At 41.3% G+C, this 19,869-nt stretch overlaps 1 protein-coding gene across 1 annotated transcript in view; it reads right to left on the bottom strand.

The window, feature by feature from the left end:
* The window catches only part of LOC144603376 (zinc transporter ZIP12-like), a 55,757-nt gene extending 36,222 nt beyond the window's left edge, over positions 1 to 19,535 (bottom strand). Inside the window, exons 1-5 of the mRNA XM_078416536.1 lie at positions 19,379 to 19,535; positions 17,875 to 18,194; positions 7,050 to 7,337; positions 5,599 to 5,806; positions 3,630 to 3,817 (exon numbers count right to left, since the gene is read on the bottom strand). Coding sequence (XP_078272662.1) covers positions 3,630 to 3,817; positions 5,599 to 5,806; positions 7,050 to 7,337; positions 17,875 to 18,132 — 942 coding nt within the window. The 5' untranslated portion in view covers positions 18,133 to 18,194; positions 19,379 to 19,535. The remainder of the gene's footprint in view (positions 1 to 3,629; positions 3,818 to 5,598; positions 5,807 to 7,049; positions 7,338 to 17,874; positions 18,195 to 19,378) is intronic.
* Positions 19,536 to 19,869: the final 334 nt, after the last annotated feature.

Raw genomic sequence — 19,869 nt, forward strand, 5'->3', positions numbered from 1 at the left:
CTGCTGACTTTTGTCTTAGGGGGAGAGACCTGATTCAGATTAAGAATCAGTCAGATTCAAATTTGTTTATTGTTATCTGCACCAGGAGGCAATGGATTTCCTTGTTTACATGAAGCATATCTCTCTCTCTTTCTCTATATACACCGATCAGCCAAAACATTATGACCTGATGAGCCAAAACATTATGACCACCTGCATAATATGCTGTTGGTCCTCCGTGTGCAGCCCCATACGCAGCAGGCTTTTACAGTAACTGCCTCAACTACTTCTTCTGGCAGCTCATTCCATATCCCCACCGCCCTCTGAGTGAAAATGTTGCCCCTTAGGTTCCTATTAAATCTTTCCCCCTCACCTTAAACCTATGTCTTCTGATTTCCGATTTGCCTACCTTGGGTAAAAGGTACTGTGCATTCACGTTATCAATTCTCCTCAAAATCTGACACACATCTATAAGATCATCCTTCAACATCCTGCGCTCCAAGGAATAAAGTCTTGGCCTGCCTAACTTTTCCCTATAGCTCAGTCCCTCAAGTCCTGGCAACATCATAATGAGATGAGATCTTATGGATACATATTCAATACTAATGGGAGGTAGACACAAAATGCTGGAGTAACTCAGTGGGCCAGGCAGCATCTGTAGAGAAAAGGAATGGGTGATGTATCGGGTCGAAACCCTTCTTCAGACTGAATGAGATGCTGCCTGTCCCGCTGAGTTACTCCAGCATTTTGTGTCTATCTTCGATTTAAACCAGCATCTGCAGTTCTTCCCAAAACATAAATACGAATGGGGTTCCACTGGGTAGATATGGGGATTATGTTTACCATGGATATGAAGTCCTGAACCAGGGGCAGTGCAGTCTTTTAAAAAAAAGGGTTGTCCATTCAGAATTGAGATTGCAATTGTGAGCAATTTTGGGCACCACACCTGGGGAAGGATGTACTGGCACTGGAGAGGGTCCAGAGGAGGTTGACAATAATGACTATAAGAATGAGTGGGTTAACATATGATGAGCATTTGACGGCACTGGGCCTGTACTCACTAGAGTTTAGAAGGATGAGGGGGGACCTCATGAAACATACAGATTAGAGAAAGGCTTGGATAGAGTGGAGTGGAAAGGATGTTTTCACTAGTGGGTCTAGGACCAGCGATCATTGCTGCAGAATTAAAGGACGTTCCTTTAGAAAGGAATTTCTTTAGTCAGAGGGTGGTGAATCTGTGGATTTCTTTGCCACAGAAGGCTGTGGAGGCCAAGTCAATTGATATTTTTAAGGCAGAGATAGGTAGATTCTTGATTAATATGGGTGTCAGGGGTTATGGGGAGAAGGCAGGAGAATGGGGTTAGGAGAGAGAGATAGATCAGCCATGATTGAATGGCGGAGTACATTTGATGGGGTGAATGGTCTAATTCTGCTCTTATCACTTATGACCTTATGACCTTATGAGATAAGAAACAATATGTTCAACCAGCAGGTAATGAATCTTTGGGAACCTCCACCTTAAAGCACTGCAGGGAGACTCAGTCTATGAGTACGTTGAAGGCAGAGATTGATAAAAGAGTTTTGGATTTTAAAGGAAAAGATATTGATACAAGAAAGTATTGCTGAGGTAAGAGATCCACTATGCTCTTATTGAATGGCTGAGCAGACACGGGGAGTCATGGACCCATTCCGGTTTCTTATGTAATGGTGTTTAAGAGGCTTTTAGATAGACACATGAATATGCAGGGAATGGAAGGATATGGATCATGTGCAGGCAGATGTGATTAGCTTATCTTGGCATCATGATCAGAGAACAATGTGGGCCGAAGGGTCTATCCCTGTTCTGTACTCTTTTATGTTTTACGTAATAAAACTCGCATCCGGACTGTCAAAGCTGCCACAGCCAGACATAAAAACAGCTTTTTTTCACGAGCAATAGCTCTACTCAACAACCAAAAGTCTGTAGCCTCCTTGTGTTCTGGTATTTTATTTCATTCTTCACATGTTCAAATTATAATGTTTTATTTTTAATTGTCTACTGTATATCGTGTTGTTTCTTGTGAGCAAAACACCAAGGCAAATTCCTTGTACTTATACATAATTGGCTAATAAAATGTATTCAATTCAATTCAAAATTCATTCAATTCAATTATAATTCAGGTCTTCACCTGGATGAAAAGATTAACATATTTAACTCTACCACATTCACTCTCACTGGTCAATTCTCAAAGTCACTATAATAAGCCGAATGATGCATTCCCTTCCCTTTGAACCCAGATTACAACTGCACTGTCGCTACCCAATTTCTAATGTTTCCATCACCATCCATTTCATTCCCTTTTCACTCCTGTATTTCAATACTGATTACTATCCCTCCCTTTTCCACTGCTCCCCATTCCACAGGCATCTTTTTTTCCCCCACTGCTCCATTTTACTTCTCACTCAGAGAGGTATCCGGTGTCCAATGTACTAAACTAGTTACCGTCTGTTGTTAACCACCCTGGACTGAGTTTGTGCTTCTGTTTCTGTTTCTATGTGTTTGTTAACCCCAGGTAGCAATTTCAGCAAACACAGGGCAGTGATCTGGAATATTGAGTGCCTCAAATGTGCTGCCATGGGTGGTGGTGGAGGCAGATATGATAGTGGCATTTAAGAGACTTTGAGATGGGTATCCAGGGACATGGATATGCAGGGAATGGAGAATATGGACCATGAGCAGGCAGAAGAGATTAGTTTATTTTGGCATCATTTTGGGATAATTCGGTACAGAGATTGTGAACCGAAGGGTCTGGTCCTTTGCTGTACTTTTCTATGTTTTATGTTCTAGTGAATAGAGTGTGCCACAGCAGTAAAGAAACATGTGTGAATTCAGGGAGAGTGGGACAGGAGAAATCCCAGATGATAACAACTCTGTGCAAAAATGTACAGGCATGTATTTAAATAATGTTTTTCCTACCTCAGGAGATTTCAACACTTCAAACGAGGTACATTGCATTATAGCCACAGTTGCAATGTGGGAGAGTAGACCACTGTTAGTCTATAGAATTTTAATCATCATGCTAAATCAAGGATATCCAGGAATTAAATTCAATGCAGTCATCGCAGCCAAACTGATGTATAGCTTAAGGCATCTAAGCTATGAAGAAAGGTTGAAGAGCCTGGGATTGTTTACGCTTGAGAAGTAAGGGCTCAGGGGAGATCTTATTCAAGCATTAAGGATTCTTAAGGGAATTGATATATGAAATATGTTTGTGTTGCCAAAACGCTCAAACATAGATAGGCATGGAGGCTCAATAGTTCAAGATGAAGAACAAATTGGATGAACAAATTTACATAGAAATGTGGCATTTGGACAACCTACAAGAATCATGGAGAAAGACGCAATGCCAAAATTCAAGGGACATTTGGATAAGGAACTGAAGGAGTGGGAATTTCATCAAGATTATTTTTTGACGCCAGTTGCATAGTTTTACCAAATGCATGTTATCCAACTATTGTTCAGAATATATTGTTGCAAGCTAAAATCAATTAATGTTGTAATTTCAACAGCTAATTATATGTAATGACAGAAAAACAAGGTCAAGTGAAATGTAGAGTGCTGCCATCTAGCCCAGGAAAAATACTTTACTCAATTATTATGTTTTATTTACCTTTGCACATGAAAAGCTATAATCAGGTAAGAGATTACAATCACGATGATCCTGGTTTTGCTGCTTCATAAAATGTGTTTCTCTAGAGCTTTCAATCTGCTTCGTTCCAGTTCTGACATTTTCAGGACCATGCGAAGGTGATTCAAAATATCTTCCCAACCTTAGCTGGTGAAGGAGCTGTTTCAAATCTGAATGAACAAAGAAGACAGTGAATGCCAACAAGACATTGAACCCACCACCGAGCCAATGCAGTTTTCCGGTCAGGAACAGTACTCATTCAATTCCATCAGCAGGCAAAATATGCCAACTGGTGGAATCATCTGCTGTATCTTAAGATTTGAACATGCAATCAGCTGCAGAACACTGGTTAGTTGCATATAACTAAACAATTTAGAGGGAAGCCCCCTCTAAATTTAAATGCTGTCGGAGAGCTATGGATGGGCAACTAAAGCACTACCATTATGAGGCTGGGGTGGACAGATGAATGGGGATCATAGGTCATAATGTCGTAATGAATAGGAGTAGAAGTAGGCCATTCGGCCCATCAAGTTTACTCCGCCATTCAATCATGGCTGATCTATCTCCATCCTAACCTCATTCTCTTGCCTTCTCTCCATAACCTCTGACACCTGTATCCTGTATCTGGATCCTAGGTTGTGATAGCTCTGAATATTTTGGGATAGCTACACACTTAAAAGATTTAAGATAATAGCTAAGATTTAAGATTATTGTTTTGCTCAATGGATATCAATTTCCATGTAACGTCCCATTCAGAATCACACTGCCCACATCACAGGTGTCAGTGGATGGGTATCAAACTTTTCTCATGTGTTACCAGAGGAAAATTTTCTAAATTAACTCCTAAGTAATGTCCTTTATTGACACTTATTAGTTTAGTTTTAGAGATACAGTTTGGAAACAGGCCCTTTGGCCCACCAGGTCCGTGCCACCAAGCGATCACCCATACACTGTTTTATCCAACACATTAATGACAATTTTACAGAAGCCAATTAACCTACAAACCTGTACTACCTTGGAGTGTGAGAGGAAACTGGAGCACCATGCGGTCACAGGGAGAACGCATAAAATCCGTACAGACAGCACTCATAGTTAGGATCAAACCCAGGTCTCTGGCGCTGTAAGGCAGCAACTCTACTGCTGCGCCACAGTGTCACCTTCAGACCTCAAGATTAAATTTATGCTATGTGTTGATATAATACTTCAAGAGTTATGAACAATTAAATTTGAGAATTCATAAGCTCAATGCAGCGGTTTGCGAAATTGAATTTAATAATAGTGTTAAACTATAGGATAAAGAATGACCTTTAAAAGCAATGAAGTGGCAAAGTCTTACTTCAAAGTAACTATGAATATGTGATTTGTGAACACAGGTAGAATTGGGGAACATATCCAAAACGATGGGAATTCATTTTTATATCTACCTTAAAAATTGTGACTGATTCACACACCCTCCAACAACATTAGTCTTTTCACTTTCTTTGAGAATAATATTTCTTCAACTTACTTTTACTGTTACTGTTACTTTTTTCAAACGAAAAATATTGCAAAGGCTGGGAATCTGATATAAAACACGTAAGGCTGAAAATGTGGAAATGCACTTTGTCTTGTTTTGTTTTTCATTTCTAATGACATGTTGCTAAATTGAAATGTTAATTCTGTTTCTGTCTCCACAGATGGTGCCTGATCTACAGAGCATTTGAGGCGAGGCACTGTAGTGGAGCTAGTAGTGTTGCTATCTTACAGCTCCAAGGGGCACAGGAGATTGCAAGTGCTGCCGTCTGGAGCATAAAACAAACTGGAGGAACTCAGCAGGTCAGGCAGCATCTGTGCAGCATCAAGACCTTGGAACTAAGAATGGAGGGGTAAGATAGCCTGTATAAAGAGACGAGGAAGTGAGGGGTGAGGCAGGATGGGAGAATGGTAGCGTTCCTTTGCTTAGTTTGCATACCTGATAACTTTATACTTTTAGTACTGTTTAGTGATCTGAAAATAAATTCAGTGAAAAAGCTTGGGTTGGGCAAACTTTGGCTTCCAATACAGCGACCTTGCAGAATGGAGGTAATGATTGCAGCAGCCAGTCGAGGAAGAGATTCTTCATCAGCACCCAGCGGACTCACTATACCAGTCTGATCCTCCAGCCAGCCAGCATTGAAACACTAAAACATAAAATGTTGCAGTTATGCCTTCATAACCAGGAAAACTCAAAAATACATTGCAACTTTAAATAGCTGCATTTTACCAGTACCATTGTTTCCCCCAAAATGTTTATTTTTAACAAGAACACTTGTTGCAGGTGATACAATCAATTAGCAAATTGTTCTGTATTTATGGGAAGTTTGTAAGTTCATAAGTTATAGGAGCAGAATTACGCCATTTGGCCCATCAAGTTTACTCCGCCATTCGCTGATCTATCTTTCCCTCAACCCCATTCTCCTGCCTTTTCCCCATAACCCCTGACACCCAAATCAATCAAAAATCTCTGCCTTAAAAACATCCATTAACGGCCTCACCAGCCTTTGTGGCAATGAATTCCACAGATTCACCACCCTGTGACTAAATAAATTCCTCCTCATCTCCTTCCTAAAGGTACATCCTTTTATTCTGAGGCCTCTGGTCCTAGGCGTTTCCACAAGTGGAAACATCCTCTCCACATTCACTCTATCTAGACCTTTGGCTATTCGGTAAGTTTCAATGAGGTCCTCGTAAGCAAGTGTCTTAAGGTTAAACAGAACAAAGGGGTGGAAGCTGCTTTACGTCCTCATCGTCCACCCTGGGTAGTTCTACGGAACTGGCAAAATTTGCAGCAAAGCGTCAACTACGGTACTCTGAAGCACCAATTGCCACTTTTGATTGTTGTAGTTGACACACGAAAGAAGAAGTACAAAGACGGAGACTCCACTTTGACTGCAATGCTATCATTTGAAATTATTATATGGTTTCTCTGATTATTTTTTGGATATTGTTCCACAGTATGAATCTGTCCCTATTGACACCAGATTGGAAGTCTTGGAGAAGTCACTTATGTGTGAAATGGGAAAACATAACATTGTCTCAACAAGGGATTGTTTCCTGAGGCATGATGTTGATATGTTATCTTTGAGCAAAGTTAATACTGCATGGACATTACACAGATATTTTACAATAGCACAAAATCGGCAATATTTTACATCTGAACTCATTTTCTTTCCATTGACATTTACAGTAAAGAAAATCAGGTGTTGTGGTCAACAGTTTGTCAATTTACTATGGTTCATTTTCCATGTCTGCTAAAGATTAATTAAAATCCCCAAATGAGAAGCAATCTATTTATTAGCACCAACATGTTTCATCTAGATGACGGCAAAACTCATAACAGAAGCACATTATTCAAAAGATTTCATGTGAAGTAATCTTACTCACTTGACGCCAGGAGGAAACTGTGTAATGCTCTTGAATGGTTTCCAAAAGGTTGCCAAGTTCATCATGTGACAGATGATTTAAATCTTGATCGGACTTAAAACTTAAAATTGCATCGAGATAAAATCTGAAGTCCTTCGCTGTTTGTGGTGTGTCTAATGTACACACATCTTGCATGTAAATAATATAATAAAGAAGAATAACTGAAAGTCTATGAAATGCTTCTCCCTGCTGGCGAGGCTTCTTGTCATCTCTTTCTATTATTGAGAAAATAACATCTAGCGCAAGGCACTGTAATTAAAGTGCAATTGAATTTGAATAATTGTACATTTTGAAGCCATTAATTGAACATAATTATACAGGTTGTTGGAATATGTAATACAGCAGAATGCAAAGATTAAGTGCAAGCAATGCTGTCAATTTAAAACAAATTAAAGCAAGTTTTGAGAAATGATATTATGCAGAGTATTTGAATATTTTTAGCGAAATATATTACATAATAACAACAAAACTACAAAATATTGATTAAAATCAACATAAACGCTAACATAAATAACCCTTTAAGGAGGTTAAAAAAGAAATAGATTTGATCATCTCATCTACCATTGTTATTTGCTTCATAATTTTCTGATACTTATCTTGTCATCATTGCAAAGAGATAGGACAAATGTGGAAATAATAATCGGCAGAAAATACTGTATATGATCTATTAATTATAGATATATCCAAAGACACCCAAGTTTAAAACAATAATTGTAATAACAATTTATAAAAAATGTTGGACTATTTATTTGTTTATTCCATTTTTTAAACATTACAGCAAACTTGTGTTTAATGCATCTGAAATTCTCAACCAACATGCAAATATTGCTGAGACTATTAAGCCTTCATCTTTGACTCGTGATAGTTTGGTTGAACCTGATGAAATGCTATTAAAATATACAGAACAGAGCAAATAAATTGTCCTTTTGACACTAATTAAGTGTTTTAATTTAAGTGATAGGTTATGCCCAAAACTCTATGCATAGCTGATATAAGATTGTTTTGCTTTGATGAAAATAAACTCAGCAAACTTTATTTCAAGGGTTTTGCGAAATAAAGGTGAAAAAAATGTTCTTAGTGCATTTAAATTTGTACATAAGGACAGTGCAAATGCAGTCTGATTAGCAGCAAACATTCTCTTTGAAGATTTAGCATTTCATGTGATGGTGAGCACAGTCATTCATTTGATTTATTTTTTGCTCTATTTAACATCAGTATGGTTCAGTTTTAAGAAATAGAATTTCAGTGCAAAATATTGCTATTTAAAAGAGGAAGGAGATGATATAAAGTTTGGCAATTTATTTAAAGGTTTGTGCATTGGGTGATCTGTAGCAATGTTTTCTTGAGCAATTCCCATGCACCCAGATGCTTAATGGCTGAGAATAAAATGCAAATAAAAATACATGAAACACAAAATATAGAGTGGATCTTATGGGTTTATCTATGAGGTATTTCCTAGCTTATATGTCTGGACAATTTTAATTGGTTATACAAGTTTACAAAATGTAGCCAGCCCTAGGTGTCAAACTTAATAACACATTTTGATGTGTGGGCAGTACATGGAAGCACAGACAGAATTTGAGACGGGACTTTTTTACAAAATAAGCCAATGCAACAAGAAATGATGAATGGAATTTAATGGAAAGTGTGAGCTATTGCACTATGGTATGTCAAACCAAGGCAGAACTTAGACAGAAAGTGGTAAAGTCCTGGAGAATGTTGGGAGTAAATGTGCATGGTTCTCTAAAAGTGGCGAGTCAGGTGGGGACTGTGAGCAACTTTGGGCCCCATATCTGAGGAAGGTATGCCCAGCCTCTGGAGAGGGTCCAGAGGAGGTTTACAAGAATGATTCCAGGAATGGGTGGGTTAGCATAAGATGAGCGTTTGACAGCACTGGGCCTCTACTCACTGAAGTTTAGAAGGTTGAGGGGGGACCTCATTGAAACTTACAGAATAATGAAAGGCATAGATAGAGTGGGTGTGGAAAGGATGTTTCCACTAGTGGGAGAGTCTAGGACCAGAGGTCATAGCCTCAGAATTAAAGGGCGCTCTTTTAGAAAAGAGGTGAGGAGGACCTTCTTTAGTCAGAGGGTAGATCATCTGTGGAACTCATTGTCACAGAGGGCTGTGCAGACCAAGTCAGTGGATATTTTTAAGGCAGAGATAGACAAATTCTTGATTAGAACGGGTGTCAAGGGCTCTGGGGAGAAGGCAAGAAAATGGGATTAGGAGACAGAGATCAGCCATGATTGAATGGTGGAGTAGACTCGATGGGCCGAATGGCTTAGTTCTACTCCTATAACTTGTGAACATGTGGACAGTGCATGAAGAAGTGTTTGATATGCTTCCCTTCATTGGGCAGGATATTAAGCACAAAAGTCAGGGCTTCATGATGCAGCTGTTCAAAATGTTGGTGAGACCACACTTGGAATATCGTGTGGAGTTCTGATCACCCAGCTATTGGAAGGCAACTTACCTAGCCACATGTTAGACATGGAGGACTGGATGTTTAGTTTAGTTTAGTTTAGATATACAGTGCAGAAACAGGCTGTTCGGCCCACCGAGTCCACGCCGACTAGCGATCCCTGCACACTTACAATATCCTATGCACACTAGGGACAATTTACAATTATATCAAGCCAATTAACCTACAATCCTGTACATACGTGGAGTGTGGGAGGAAACCAGAGATCCCAGAGAAACCCTATGGAGGTCACGGGGAGAACATACAAACAACACCCGTGGTCAGGATCCAACCCGGGTCTCAGGCGCTGTAAGGCAGTGTCTCTATCACTGCACCACCGTGCCACCAAAGTTAGCCAATGTTGTTCCTTGGTTAAGAAGGGAAGTAGAGATAATCCATGGAATTATCGGCAATGAGCCTCGCATCAAGGAAGCTATTGAGGAGCATTCTTTGGAATAGTATTTACTCCCATTTGGAAGAGAATGGGCTAATTAGAGACAGTCAGCCTGGCTTTATATGTGGGAGGTCATATCTTATTAACTTGATTGATTTTTTGAGGAGGTGACAAAGGTGAGCGATGAAGGTACGGTGGTGGATGGTGTTTATATGGATTTTAGTAAGGGATTTGATAGAGTCACTGAAATCCAGGTAATTAAAATGCAATGGATTCATGGTGACTTGGTGCATGGATTCAGAGCTGGTTTACTCATAGATGACAGAGGGATATGGTGGAAGGGCTTTATTGTGGCTGGAGGTCTGTGACCAGTAGAGTTCCACACAGATCTGTGCTGGGACCTCTGTTGTTTGTGATGTATATAAATGACTTGGAAGTAAATATAGATGGGTTATTTGGTAAGTTTGCAGTCAACACCACGGTTTCTGGTGTTATAGACAGCGATGAAGGTTGTCAAAGCATACAGGGAATAATAGATCAACTGCAGAAATGGGCAGACAAAGGGCAGATGGAGTTTAATCTGAGCAATTCTGAGGTGTTTCACTTTTGGAGATCGAATGTAAAGGGTATATAGTCAATGGCAAGATCCTTAACAGCAATGATGAGCAGATGCATCTTGGGGTCTGGAGGTGGAGGGGAGACCTGATAGAAGTATATAAAATTATTTGAGGCATTGATAGGGCAGACATTCAGAACCATTTTCCCAGCATGAAAGTGTGAAAGATTAACACACACATGTTTAAGGTGAGAGGAGCAAAGTTTAAAGGAGACTAGACCAAGTGGACCCATTGGGCCCAAACCTCTCCTATATTGGTGCAGCACTCTCTCCTCCCCCACTCACTCACTCTCCCTCCCTCCCTCCCTCCCTCCCTCTCCCTCCCTCCCTCCCTCCCTCCCTCCCTCCCTCCCTCCCTCCCTCCCTCCCTCCCTCCCTCCCTCCCTCCCTCCCTCCCTCCCTCCCTCCCTCCCTCCCTCCCTCCCTCCCTCCCTCCCTCCCTCTCCCTCCCTCCCTCCCTCCCTCCCTCCCTCCCCTCCTACCCCCTCCCCTTTCCCTCCCCCTCCCCTCCCCCCCTACCCCTCCATCCCCCTCAACCCCCTTTATCCTACCTCCTCCCCCTCCCTCCTTTAGAGATAGATTTAAACTTTAAAATGTGAATAACTTTAAAGATATAACACTGATTTCAATGAAACTTCTTCCATTAGCACCAAAGGGATGATGGTGAGTAAAGTGGGCCTAAAATTGTCACGCTATCGTGTACTGTTTTGGCTGCAGTTCAGAAACAAACAAACAAACGAGAGTTTTAGTATACAGAAGTGTGAGACCATTTTTTTTATAGAGAGGGCGGTGTGTGTCTAGAATGTGCTGCCAGGGCTGGCGCTGGAGGCAGATACAATAGTGGAGTTTAAGAAACCTTTAGACAGGCACATCCTTATGCAGAGAATAGAGGTATATGGATCATGAGATTAGTTTATCTTCGCATCATGTTCAGCTTGGACATTGTGGGCTGAACATCTTGTTCCTGTGCTGTACCTTTCTATGTTTTATATTTGATATTCTAGATGCATGCACATCAGTGCTGGGTGTGTGCAAGGGAGAGGGAAGTTGAGGTATTACTTGAAATTGGCGAATTCAATGTCCATATCCGAGACACAAATTATTGATGTATCTCAGTGGGTTAGGCAGCATCTGTGGAGGAAATGAACTGGTGACATTTCCGTGTCTGGACCTTTCTTGATTGTAATGGGGGAGGGAAAGGAAGCTGGAAAGGAGGTGGGGTCGGGCCAAAACCTGGCAAGTGATAGGTCGGTGCTGGTGAGGGGGATTTGAATGGCAGATGGACAGTAATACACATCGGTGTCAGATAAGGAGAGAAGAGTGAAAGAGTACAGCCAAGGAAATGGGATACCAGTGATAGGGTTAAAGAAATGGGCGAAGGCAGGATAGTGGAAGAAATGGGTGCGCACCAGGATCGGGCACAGGTAAGTGAGAGGTGGTGGGGGGATGGGGAGCTGTTACTTCGGATTGGAGAATTCAATGTTCATACTGTTGGGTTATAAACTATCCAAGAGGAAGATGAGGTGCTGTTCCACGAGAAACAAAATGGAGGATGTTGCCCGGACTTTAGGACCCGAGCTCTGAGGAAAGGTTGGGCAGGCTCGGTCTTTATTCCTTGGAGCGCGGGAGGATGAGGGGTGACCTAATGGAAATGTAAAAGATCTGAGAGGAATTACCCAGAGTAGGGGAATCAAAAACCAGGAGACATAGGTTTAAGGTGAGGGGGGAGAGATTTAACAGGAATCTAATTTTTCACAGCGAGGGTGGTAGGTATCTGGAATGGACTGCCAGCAGAGGTAGTTGAGGCAGGTACAATAACAGCATTTAACAGACATTTGGACTGGTACATGGATAGGAAAGGTTTATACACTTCCATAAGATCACCCCTCACCCTCCCTCAGCAGCAGCGTGGGCCTCGACGGCAACAGGGTCCTCGGTGGTGGTGGGGCCTCGCGGTCGATGAGCATGAGGGGGGAGGGGAAGACAATGGGGACCAGTCGTGGGGGGGCCGCCGTGAAGAACAATGGGGTCTTGGCATGGCGGGACCGCTGTGAGGGACGGTGGGAGAACAGAGGGGGACCCGGTGTGGGGAGTGGGGGGGGGGGGGGGGGGCACTCTAGTTTAGAATCCTCTGCCCAGGGGATAAGTCTGTATTTGTTTGTTAGTTTGTCATTTGTGCTGGTGAAGGCGCTGTGCACATGGCAGCCAGCCAACAGTCGCTTGTCTTTTTCTTTTTGTTTTCACTTTTAATTTCAAGTTTTTATGTACCTTGTGTGTTGTGACTGTCGGCAGACCAATTTCCCTCCGGGGATGAATAAAGTTTTATCGTATCGTATCATATCGTAGAAGGATAAGGACCAAACGAGGGCAGGTGAAACTAGAGTAGTATGGGTCAGTATGGGCAAGTTGGGATGAAGGGCCTGTTTCCATGCTGTATGACTCTGTGCTCTGTGACTTTATTGAGAATTATAATAGAAAATACAAAATGTTGGAAATACCCAACTGGCAAGGCAACGTCAGTGGAGCAAGAAACAGTTAATGCTTCATCATCATCCTTCATCAGTATCGCCTGAATGTTTCCAACATTTTTTCTTTAACTTATTTTCAATATCTAGCTTCTACAGTGCTTTGCTTTTGGCAATGGATAAGACCTTGCTGTGGTCATTCAGATTGATTAGCACTAGAATAAGCGCACATTGTTTTCCATTTCATAAGTACAAAGCACAGGAGCCAATTTAACGGTGTTGCGAATGAAAGATCTCATTGTTTCTTACAACTCAATTTATTTGGTACGGGTGTCAAGGGTTATGGGAGAAGGCAGGAGAATAGGGTTAGGAGGGTGAGATAGATCAGCCATGATTGCATGGGTGGAGTGGACGATGGGCCGAATGGCCTAATTCTTCTCCTATCACTTCTGACCTTAATTTAATCTGGTCCACAAGAAGTGGCATGGTGGATGCAAATGTATTCTATCCTTACTTCAAGACTTTGGTCGTAACACAGCTGCATTGAATGCTGTGTGTCTTAGACAAGGAGCAGCAGTAAAACTTTAGTCCGAGGATGGTCAACCTGTGGAATTCATCGCCACAAAGGCTGTGGAGACTGTCAATGGATATTTTTAAGGCGGAGATTGACAGATTCTTGATTAGCGTGGGTGTCAGGGGTTATGGGCAGGAGAATGGGGTTGAGAGGGAAGGATAGATCAGCCATGACTGAACGATGGTGTAGGCTTGAAGGACTGAATGGCCTTACTCTGCTCCTTTAACTTATGAGCTTATGAGCACAGAGCACAGTCTGCATTTCTCGTTGTTCAGAAGAATGAGGGGTGGCCTTATTCAGACATATCTGATCTTAAGTGAACCTGACAGGGTGGACGTTGAAGGTAGACACAAAATGCTGGAGTAACTCAGTGGGACAGGCAGCATCTCTGGAGAGAAGGAATGGGTGACGTTTCGGGTCGACACCTAACTTCAGACTGGATGTTGATACATTTTCTCTAATGGGCCAGGAAAGAACAAGTGGGCGTGGTTACAATATAAGAGGTTGTACATTTAAAACTGAGGCATGTAGAAATTTCTTCTTTCCGAAAGTAGTGAATCACTGGAATTCACTTCCCCAATGGGTCGTGGAGGCCAGTTCAATGGATATAGTTAATATGGAGATTGGTAAATATTGGAGAGATCGAGAAAATGAAAAGCTATTCACTGTGCCTCAGTACACATGACATTAAAATAAACTCAATTCAACGCGACTCAACTCAAAACAGGACTCAACTCAAAACGGCAAGAACAGGAAAGCAGAGTATTACCTGAATGGTGACCGATTGGGAGAAGGGGAGATGCAACGTGACCTGGGTGTCATGGTGCACCAGTCATTGAAAGCAAGCATGCACGTGCAGCAGGCAGTGAAGAAAGCGAATGGTATGTTGGCATTCATAGCAAGAGGATTTGAGTTTAGGAGCAGGGAGGTTCTGCTGCAGTTGTACAGGGCCTTGGTGAGACCGCACCTGGAGTATTGTGTGCAGTTTTGGTCTCCTAACCTGAGGAAAGACGTTCTTGCCTTAGAGGGAGTACAGAGAAGGTTCACCAGATTAATCCCTGGGATGGCGGGACTTGCATATGAGGAAAGACTGGATAGACTGGGCTTGTACTCGCTGGAATTTAGAAGACTGAGGGGGGATCTTATAGAAACATATAAAATTCTTAAGGGGTTGGAGAGGCTAGATGCGGGAAGATTGTTCCCGATGTTGGGGGAGTCCAGAACCAGGGGTCACAGCTTAAGGATAAGGGGGAAGTCTTTTAGGACCGAGATGAGAAAACATTTCTTCACATAGAGAGTGGTGAGTCTGTGGAATTCTCTGCCACAGAAGGTAGTTGAGGCCAGTTCATTGGCTATATTTAAGAGGGAGTTAGATGTGGCCCTTTTTGCTAAAGGGATCAGGGGGTATGGAGAGAAGGCAGGTACAGGTTACTGAGCTGGATGATCAGCCATGATCATATTGAATGGCGGTGCAGGCTCAAAGGGCCGAATGGCCTACTCCTGCACCTATTTTCTATGTTTCTATGTAAAATGAAGGTATCGGGATCTGGCATAACAGAGGAGTTTAAGCCATGGTCATATCGAATGGCAGGTTGACTAGAGGGGTCTAGTGGGCTACTCCTATTGTGATGTTCTTGTGGTCCACATGCACCAAGAACTATTTGTTTTGTTCATTCAAGCTGAGTCATCATTTCATTTTCCATCCCTGATTGTCCTTGTGAAGGTGGTGGTGAGCTGCTATCTTGAGCCACTGCAGTTGTGGCATGGTGGTGCAGCAGTAGAGTTACTGCCTTACAGCGCCAGAGACCCGGGTTCAATCCTGACTATGTATATAGGACGTTTGTACGCCTTCCTTGGGACCGTGTGGGTTTTCTCCAAGATCCAAGATCTTCAGATCAACTCGCACACTCCAAAGACGTCTGGCTTTGTAGGTTAATAAAAAGGTTAGTAAAAATCGTCCTTAATGTGTATAGGATAGTGTTAATCTGCGATGCGGACTTGGTGGGCCAAAGGGCCTATTTCCACGCTGTATCTCTAAACTAAACTAAACTAAACAGTCCTTGAGGTGTGGAAAGACCCACAATGCTGTTAGTAAGGGACTTCCAGGGTTATGACCCAATGAAGGAATGGTGATATATTTCTGAGTCCGGATGGTGTGTGGCATGGAGGGCAACTTCCAGGTGGTGGTGTTCCCATGCTTTTGATGGTCTTATCCTTGCTGGTCAAGGTCATAGGTTTAGAAGGTGCCATCTAAGGAGTCTTGGTGATGGAATCATGGATTTCCACAGCATGGAAATAGGCCCTTTAGCTCACCTTGTCTATACTGTCCAAGGTGGCATACAGGAATACTCCCATTTGCTTATTTGTGGCCCATTTTCCACTCAACCCTTCTAATCCATATATCTGTCCAAATGTCTTTCAAAAGTCATTAGTGTGTTTGTTTATTCAGCCTCCTCTGGCAGCTCATTCCAAAAATGAACTGCCCTCTGAGTGAAAAAAGTTGCCTCTGAGATTCCTCTTAACTCCCTCTCCTCTCACCTTAAGCCTGTAGTTTTAGAGCCCTCTACTTAGTCAAAACAACTTTGAGCATTGACTTTGTCCATGCCCCTTGTGATCTTGTACAACTGCACTCAAGATTAAGATCAAAAGAACAGGGCAGAAATGTTGTCTCAATGGTATTTAGCAAAACCTTTAACAAAGTCCTGCATGGTATGTTAGTTTGGAAGGTTAGATCTCATGGCTTCTCGCTAAAGCCCAGAAAATCAGATAATATTTTGGTGAATCTCTTTTTAACCCTTTCCAATTTAATAAACCTCCTTCCTAAAAGCCGGGTGACCAGAACTGCACACAGTACTCCACCAACAACTTGTACAGCTTTTATACTCAATACCCTTCCCAATGGTCTCATTCTGGTAAACGTCCTCTGCCACCCATCCAAAGCCTCCTCATCCTTCCTGTAACGGGGCAATCAGAACTGCACACAACATTCCAAATGTGGCCTAACCAATGTCCTGCAACATGGAGCTCTGAGATATGAACATCCCAGAAAATGGGGGCTCTTTGCTGGCATATGGATTGCTTTACTTATACTGGAATAGTCACACAGAATGTGGCCATGTCAGCTTCAAGCATTTGACTGCAGCTTTCCCTCATGGCTGAGAATATTGGAAATTTGGCACTGGAACACCACAACAACAATACATCACATGTAGTTGAACACCATGTTCACTGACAGGCCAGAACCTGACCTATCAATTGGAGTGGAATCTCAGACACAATGGAAGCTCACAATTACTAAGATCCCACCAATGCCACCAGTATACTGGAGCTTACACACCCTGGATCACCACTTGTACTGGAACATCACAGAGACTGGATTCTGACGGAGCATGGAACATCATGTGCTGTCAACCTGATAACCACTCATTCAACAAACAAACTTATGGTACTTGAAGTCTACGCTGTATGCTATTATTCTTTCACTCACCATTAGTTTCAAAAGACAGCAACTGCCCAGCGGCAGTTGGAAGACATGGATAAACTTGATAAGCAATTAGCTGGAGGAGACCTGGATGGTTCCCTAAAATTACAATGCAGAGGTTCCTCACTGTGAAACCCTCCCACACAGGTGTCACTGGATGTTTGCGTTCACATGCTGCTGATGGTTGCTAATGAGCTAATTCTGTGCTGATAAAGAGTCTGTTGCACTCTTTGCTTCTGTCAGTGCTCTGCAGAAATGCTGTCATCTTGCTGAACTTTTTCATCAACTTGCCCACTGGTGGGAGTGTGAGTATGCAGCCAATTATGACTTTATTACTCAGAATATTATTAGCCCAGCTGCGTAATCCTGGAATTTATTTGCAATGTGGCATTTAACGAGCCCTCAACAACTCTGAACAAACAAGTACATTGATATTTTTGGCTCACTTCTACCAAAAAAAAAATGGGCTAGAAATAAATGTACCAGAACTTGAACCAGAACCAGAAAGAAATGTACCTTGTTCACCTGTTGCCTCGTGCTCATCTCTATCAGAAATTTACATTGCAAAGAAAATTTAACTACTTCCTCATTCAAACTTGTAACCTCAGTTGTAAATCTTTAGAATAGTTCATTGTTGTTTGTAGCTAATAAATATGTTTAATGCCAGTCTAAGAATGTTTAAAATCAAAACTGAGTTTTAAGAACATTCAGCTTTCTGCTTGCTTTTGAGTTACACATAGCTGACAGTCATAATTGCTCTAAGCAATAGAAAAGTTAAAAACATAGACCTACCTTCTCACATTGGTCCTTGGTACCATCTATTCTTTTTGTACATTGCACTCGATCCCACAACTTTTGAATCAGATTCCTTGTTAGATTCTTGGATAATCCACTGTGATTACTCAGAGACAAAGTTTGTAGAAATTCCTTTAGGTCATCATGCGTTTGCTCATGAGTTTGGCTGTGCTTGTTAGTGTGGCCTTTGGTGTAAATGCACACTGAGCTGACATAGATAATCCAGATGGCAAAGGACAAGTTGCAAACCAGCATATTTTTTACTTTTCTTTTTTTTGCTTTCTAAGATACTTTTTTTTCGCTTCCAGTTCTCAGATCTAGAGAAAGGCAAAGTTCCAGAGAAGCAGTTAAGTACGATTCATAATGAAGTGTAGCAACATTGATGGCCAAGCTGTTGTCCACCTGTTTTGCCTATAAAAGTTATTTTCAAAACTATTTAATTGCACAGTAAGAAAATACTTTTTTCTTGATAGTTTTGGATCTCTAAATGATTTGAGTGTGTTCTCTTTTCCAATGAAGACTTTTTGACTGAGATTTCACACCTCATCTCATTACATTTACTTTTTACAAATGTTAAATAGTTGTATTTCAAGTTTTAATAAATCCAATTAAGTTGAATAATATCTTATATAATGGTTGACTCATGTTAGTTATTAATTTTGATGGCCCTTAGCTTTTATCATAATTTTATTGTAACTGAAAATGCCAAATATTCCACATGGAACTTATTAGATCCTAATTTCTATGTGTAATTCAGGTCAAGGACTTTTGCTAAATCAGTGATATAGACAGTTGATGGCTGTTGACTTTCTTCGCTGCCTAATTACTATTGAGGGCAAACAGTTCCATTGCACTGATGAAAGACCATCCTGATGTTCAATACTGCAGGTAATTTTAGGTCAAGGGTCTGAATGAAGACAAACCAAAATTAAAAAGGAATCCTTCCTGGCCCCTTTCTTCTGTATCTTCTATTCATTTGCTTTTTTTTTTTTTGCGTTTCTTTTCCGTTTCTTTGCTTTTCCCTTCTCAGAATAGCTGGGCACTAATGATATGCCTGCAATTGTGTAATCACAAATTGAAAGACAACAAACTGTTTCAGTTTCCATACAGAAAACCAAAATTCCTTTCAAACAGCAACAAACTACCATACGAGTTTGATTTTGTATCTTTGCAACAATTTCAGTTGTACAACATCAAAGCCCAGTGCTTAGGAACCACAAAAAAAACGCGAGGGAGACAAGCAAAGTGAAACTCAATCAATCACGTTCGAGAAAGAAAATATGAGGATAGGGAACCAAGGCAAACAGAAAATGAAGGGCACCAGTCAAATGAATATAAATAGGAAAGATGGATGGAAGAAACAAAAATTAGGGACAGGGAAAAAGAGACCACGTTGTGAGACAATGATTTGTTCCCCTTGAAGCTTTGACCTAAATACACCACTGTAAACATTGCAAGTAATCTCTCGAGCATTTGATGGAACTTTATAAGATCTTTTTACCTTTCAACTCAATGCACAGATTTCTTCCTCCGATCTAAGACCTCTAATGTCTTCCTTAGCCTCCGTTCTTATTAGTAAGAATTGGCTAACAATTGAGAGATTAGCAGCTACTACTCAAAGTGTTCTGGTTGCCGTGGAGACGCTTGGATTTATTTCTGTATTGAGTGTACCAGTATATGGATGTGAGAGGGGGAGGGGATGTGGGAGGGAGAAATAGTCACAGTGGGGTTCTGATGACCAGTTATTTCCTTATTAATATCTTCTTAATTCACTTCAGTAACTTTTAATCATCTGCAACTTAGTACGCATGCAGTGCACAAACATATTAACTGTTAACTCACTGTTCTATTTGTCCGGTTCTTAAATATGAAGCATCTAAATCCAACATTTGTTCTGTGCTTTGCAAGTTGAAAAGTTTAAAATAAAATCTTTGTGGTTTAGGGCTATAACACTGGTGATTATTTCAGATGAAATGAAGGACCAATTTTAAT

This window comes from Rhinoraja longicauda, chromosome 2 (assembly GCF_053455715.1).
Source record: "Rhinoraja longicauda isolate Sanriku21f chromosome 2, sRhiLon1.1, whole genome shotgun sequence".
In the NCBI taxonomy this organism is placed as follows: domain Eukaryota; kingdom Metazoa; phylum Chordata; class Chondrichthyes; order Rajiformes; family Arhynchobatidae; genus Rhinoraja; species Rhinoraja longicauda.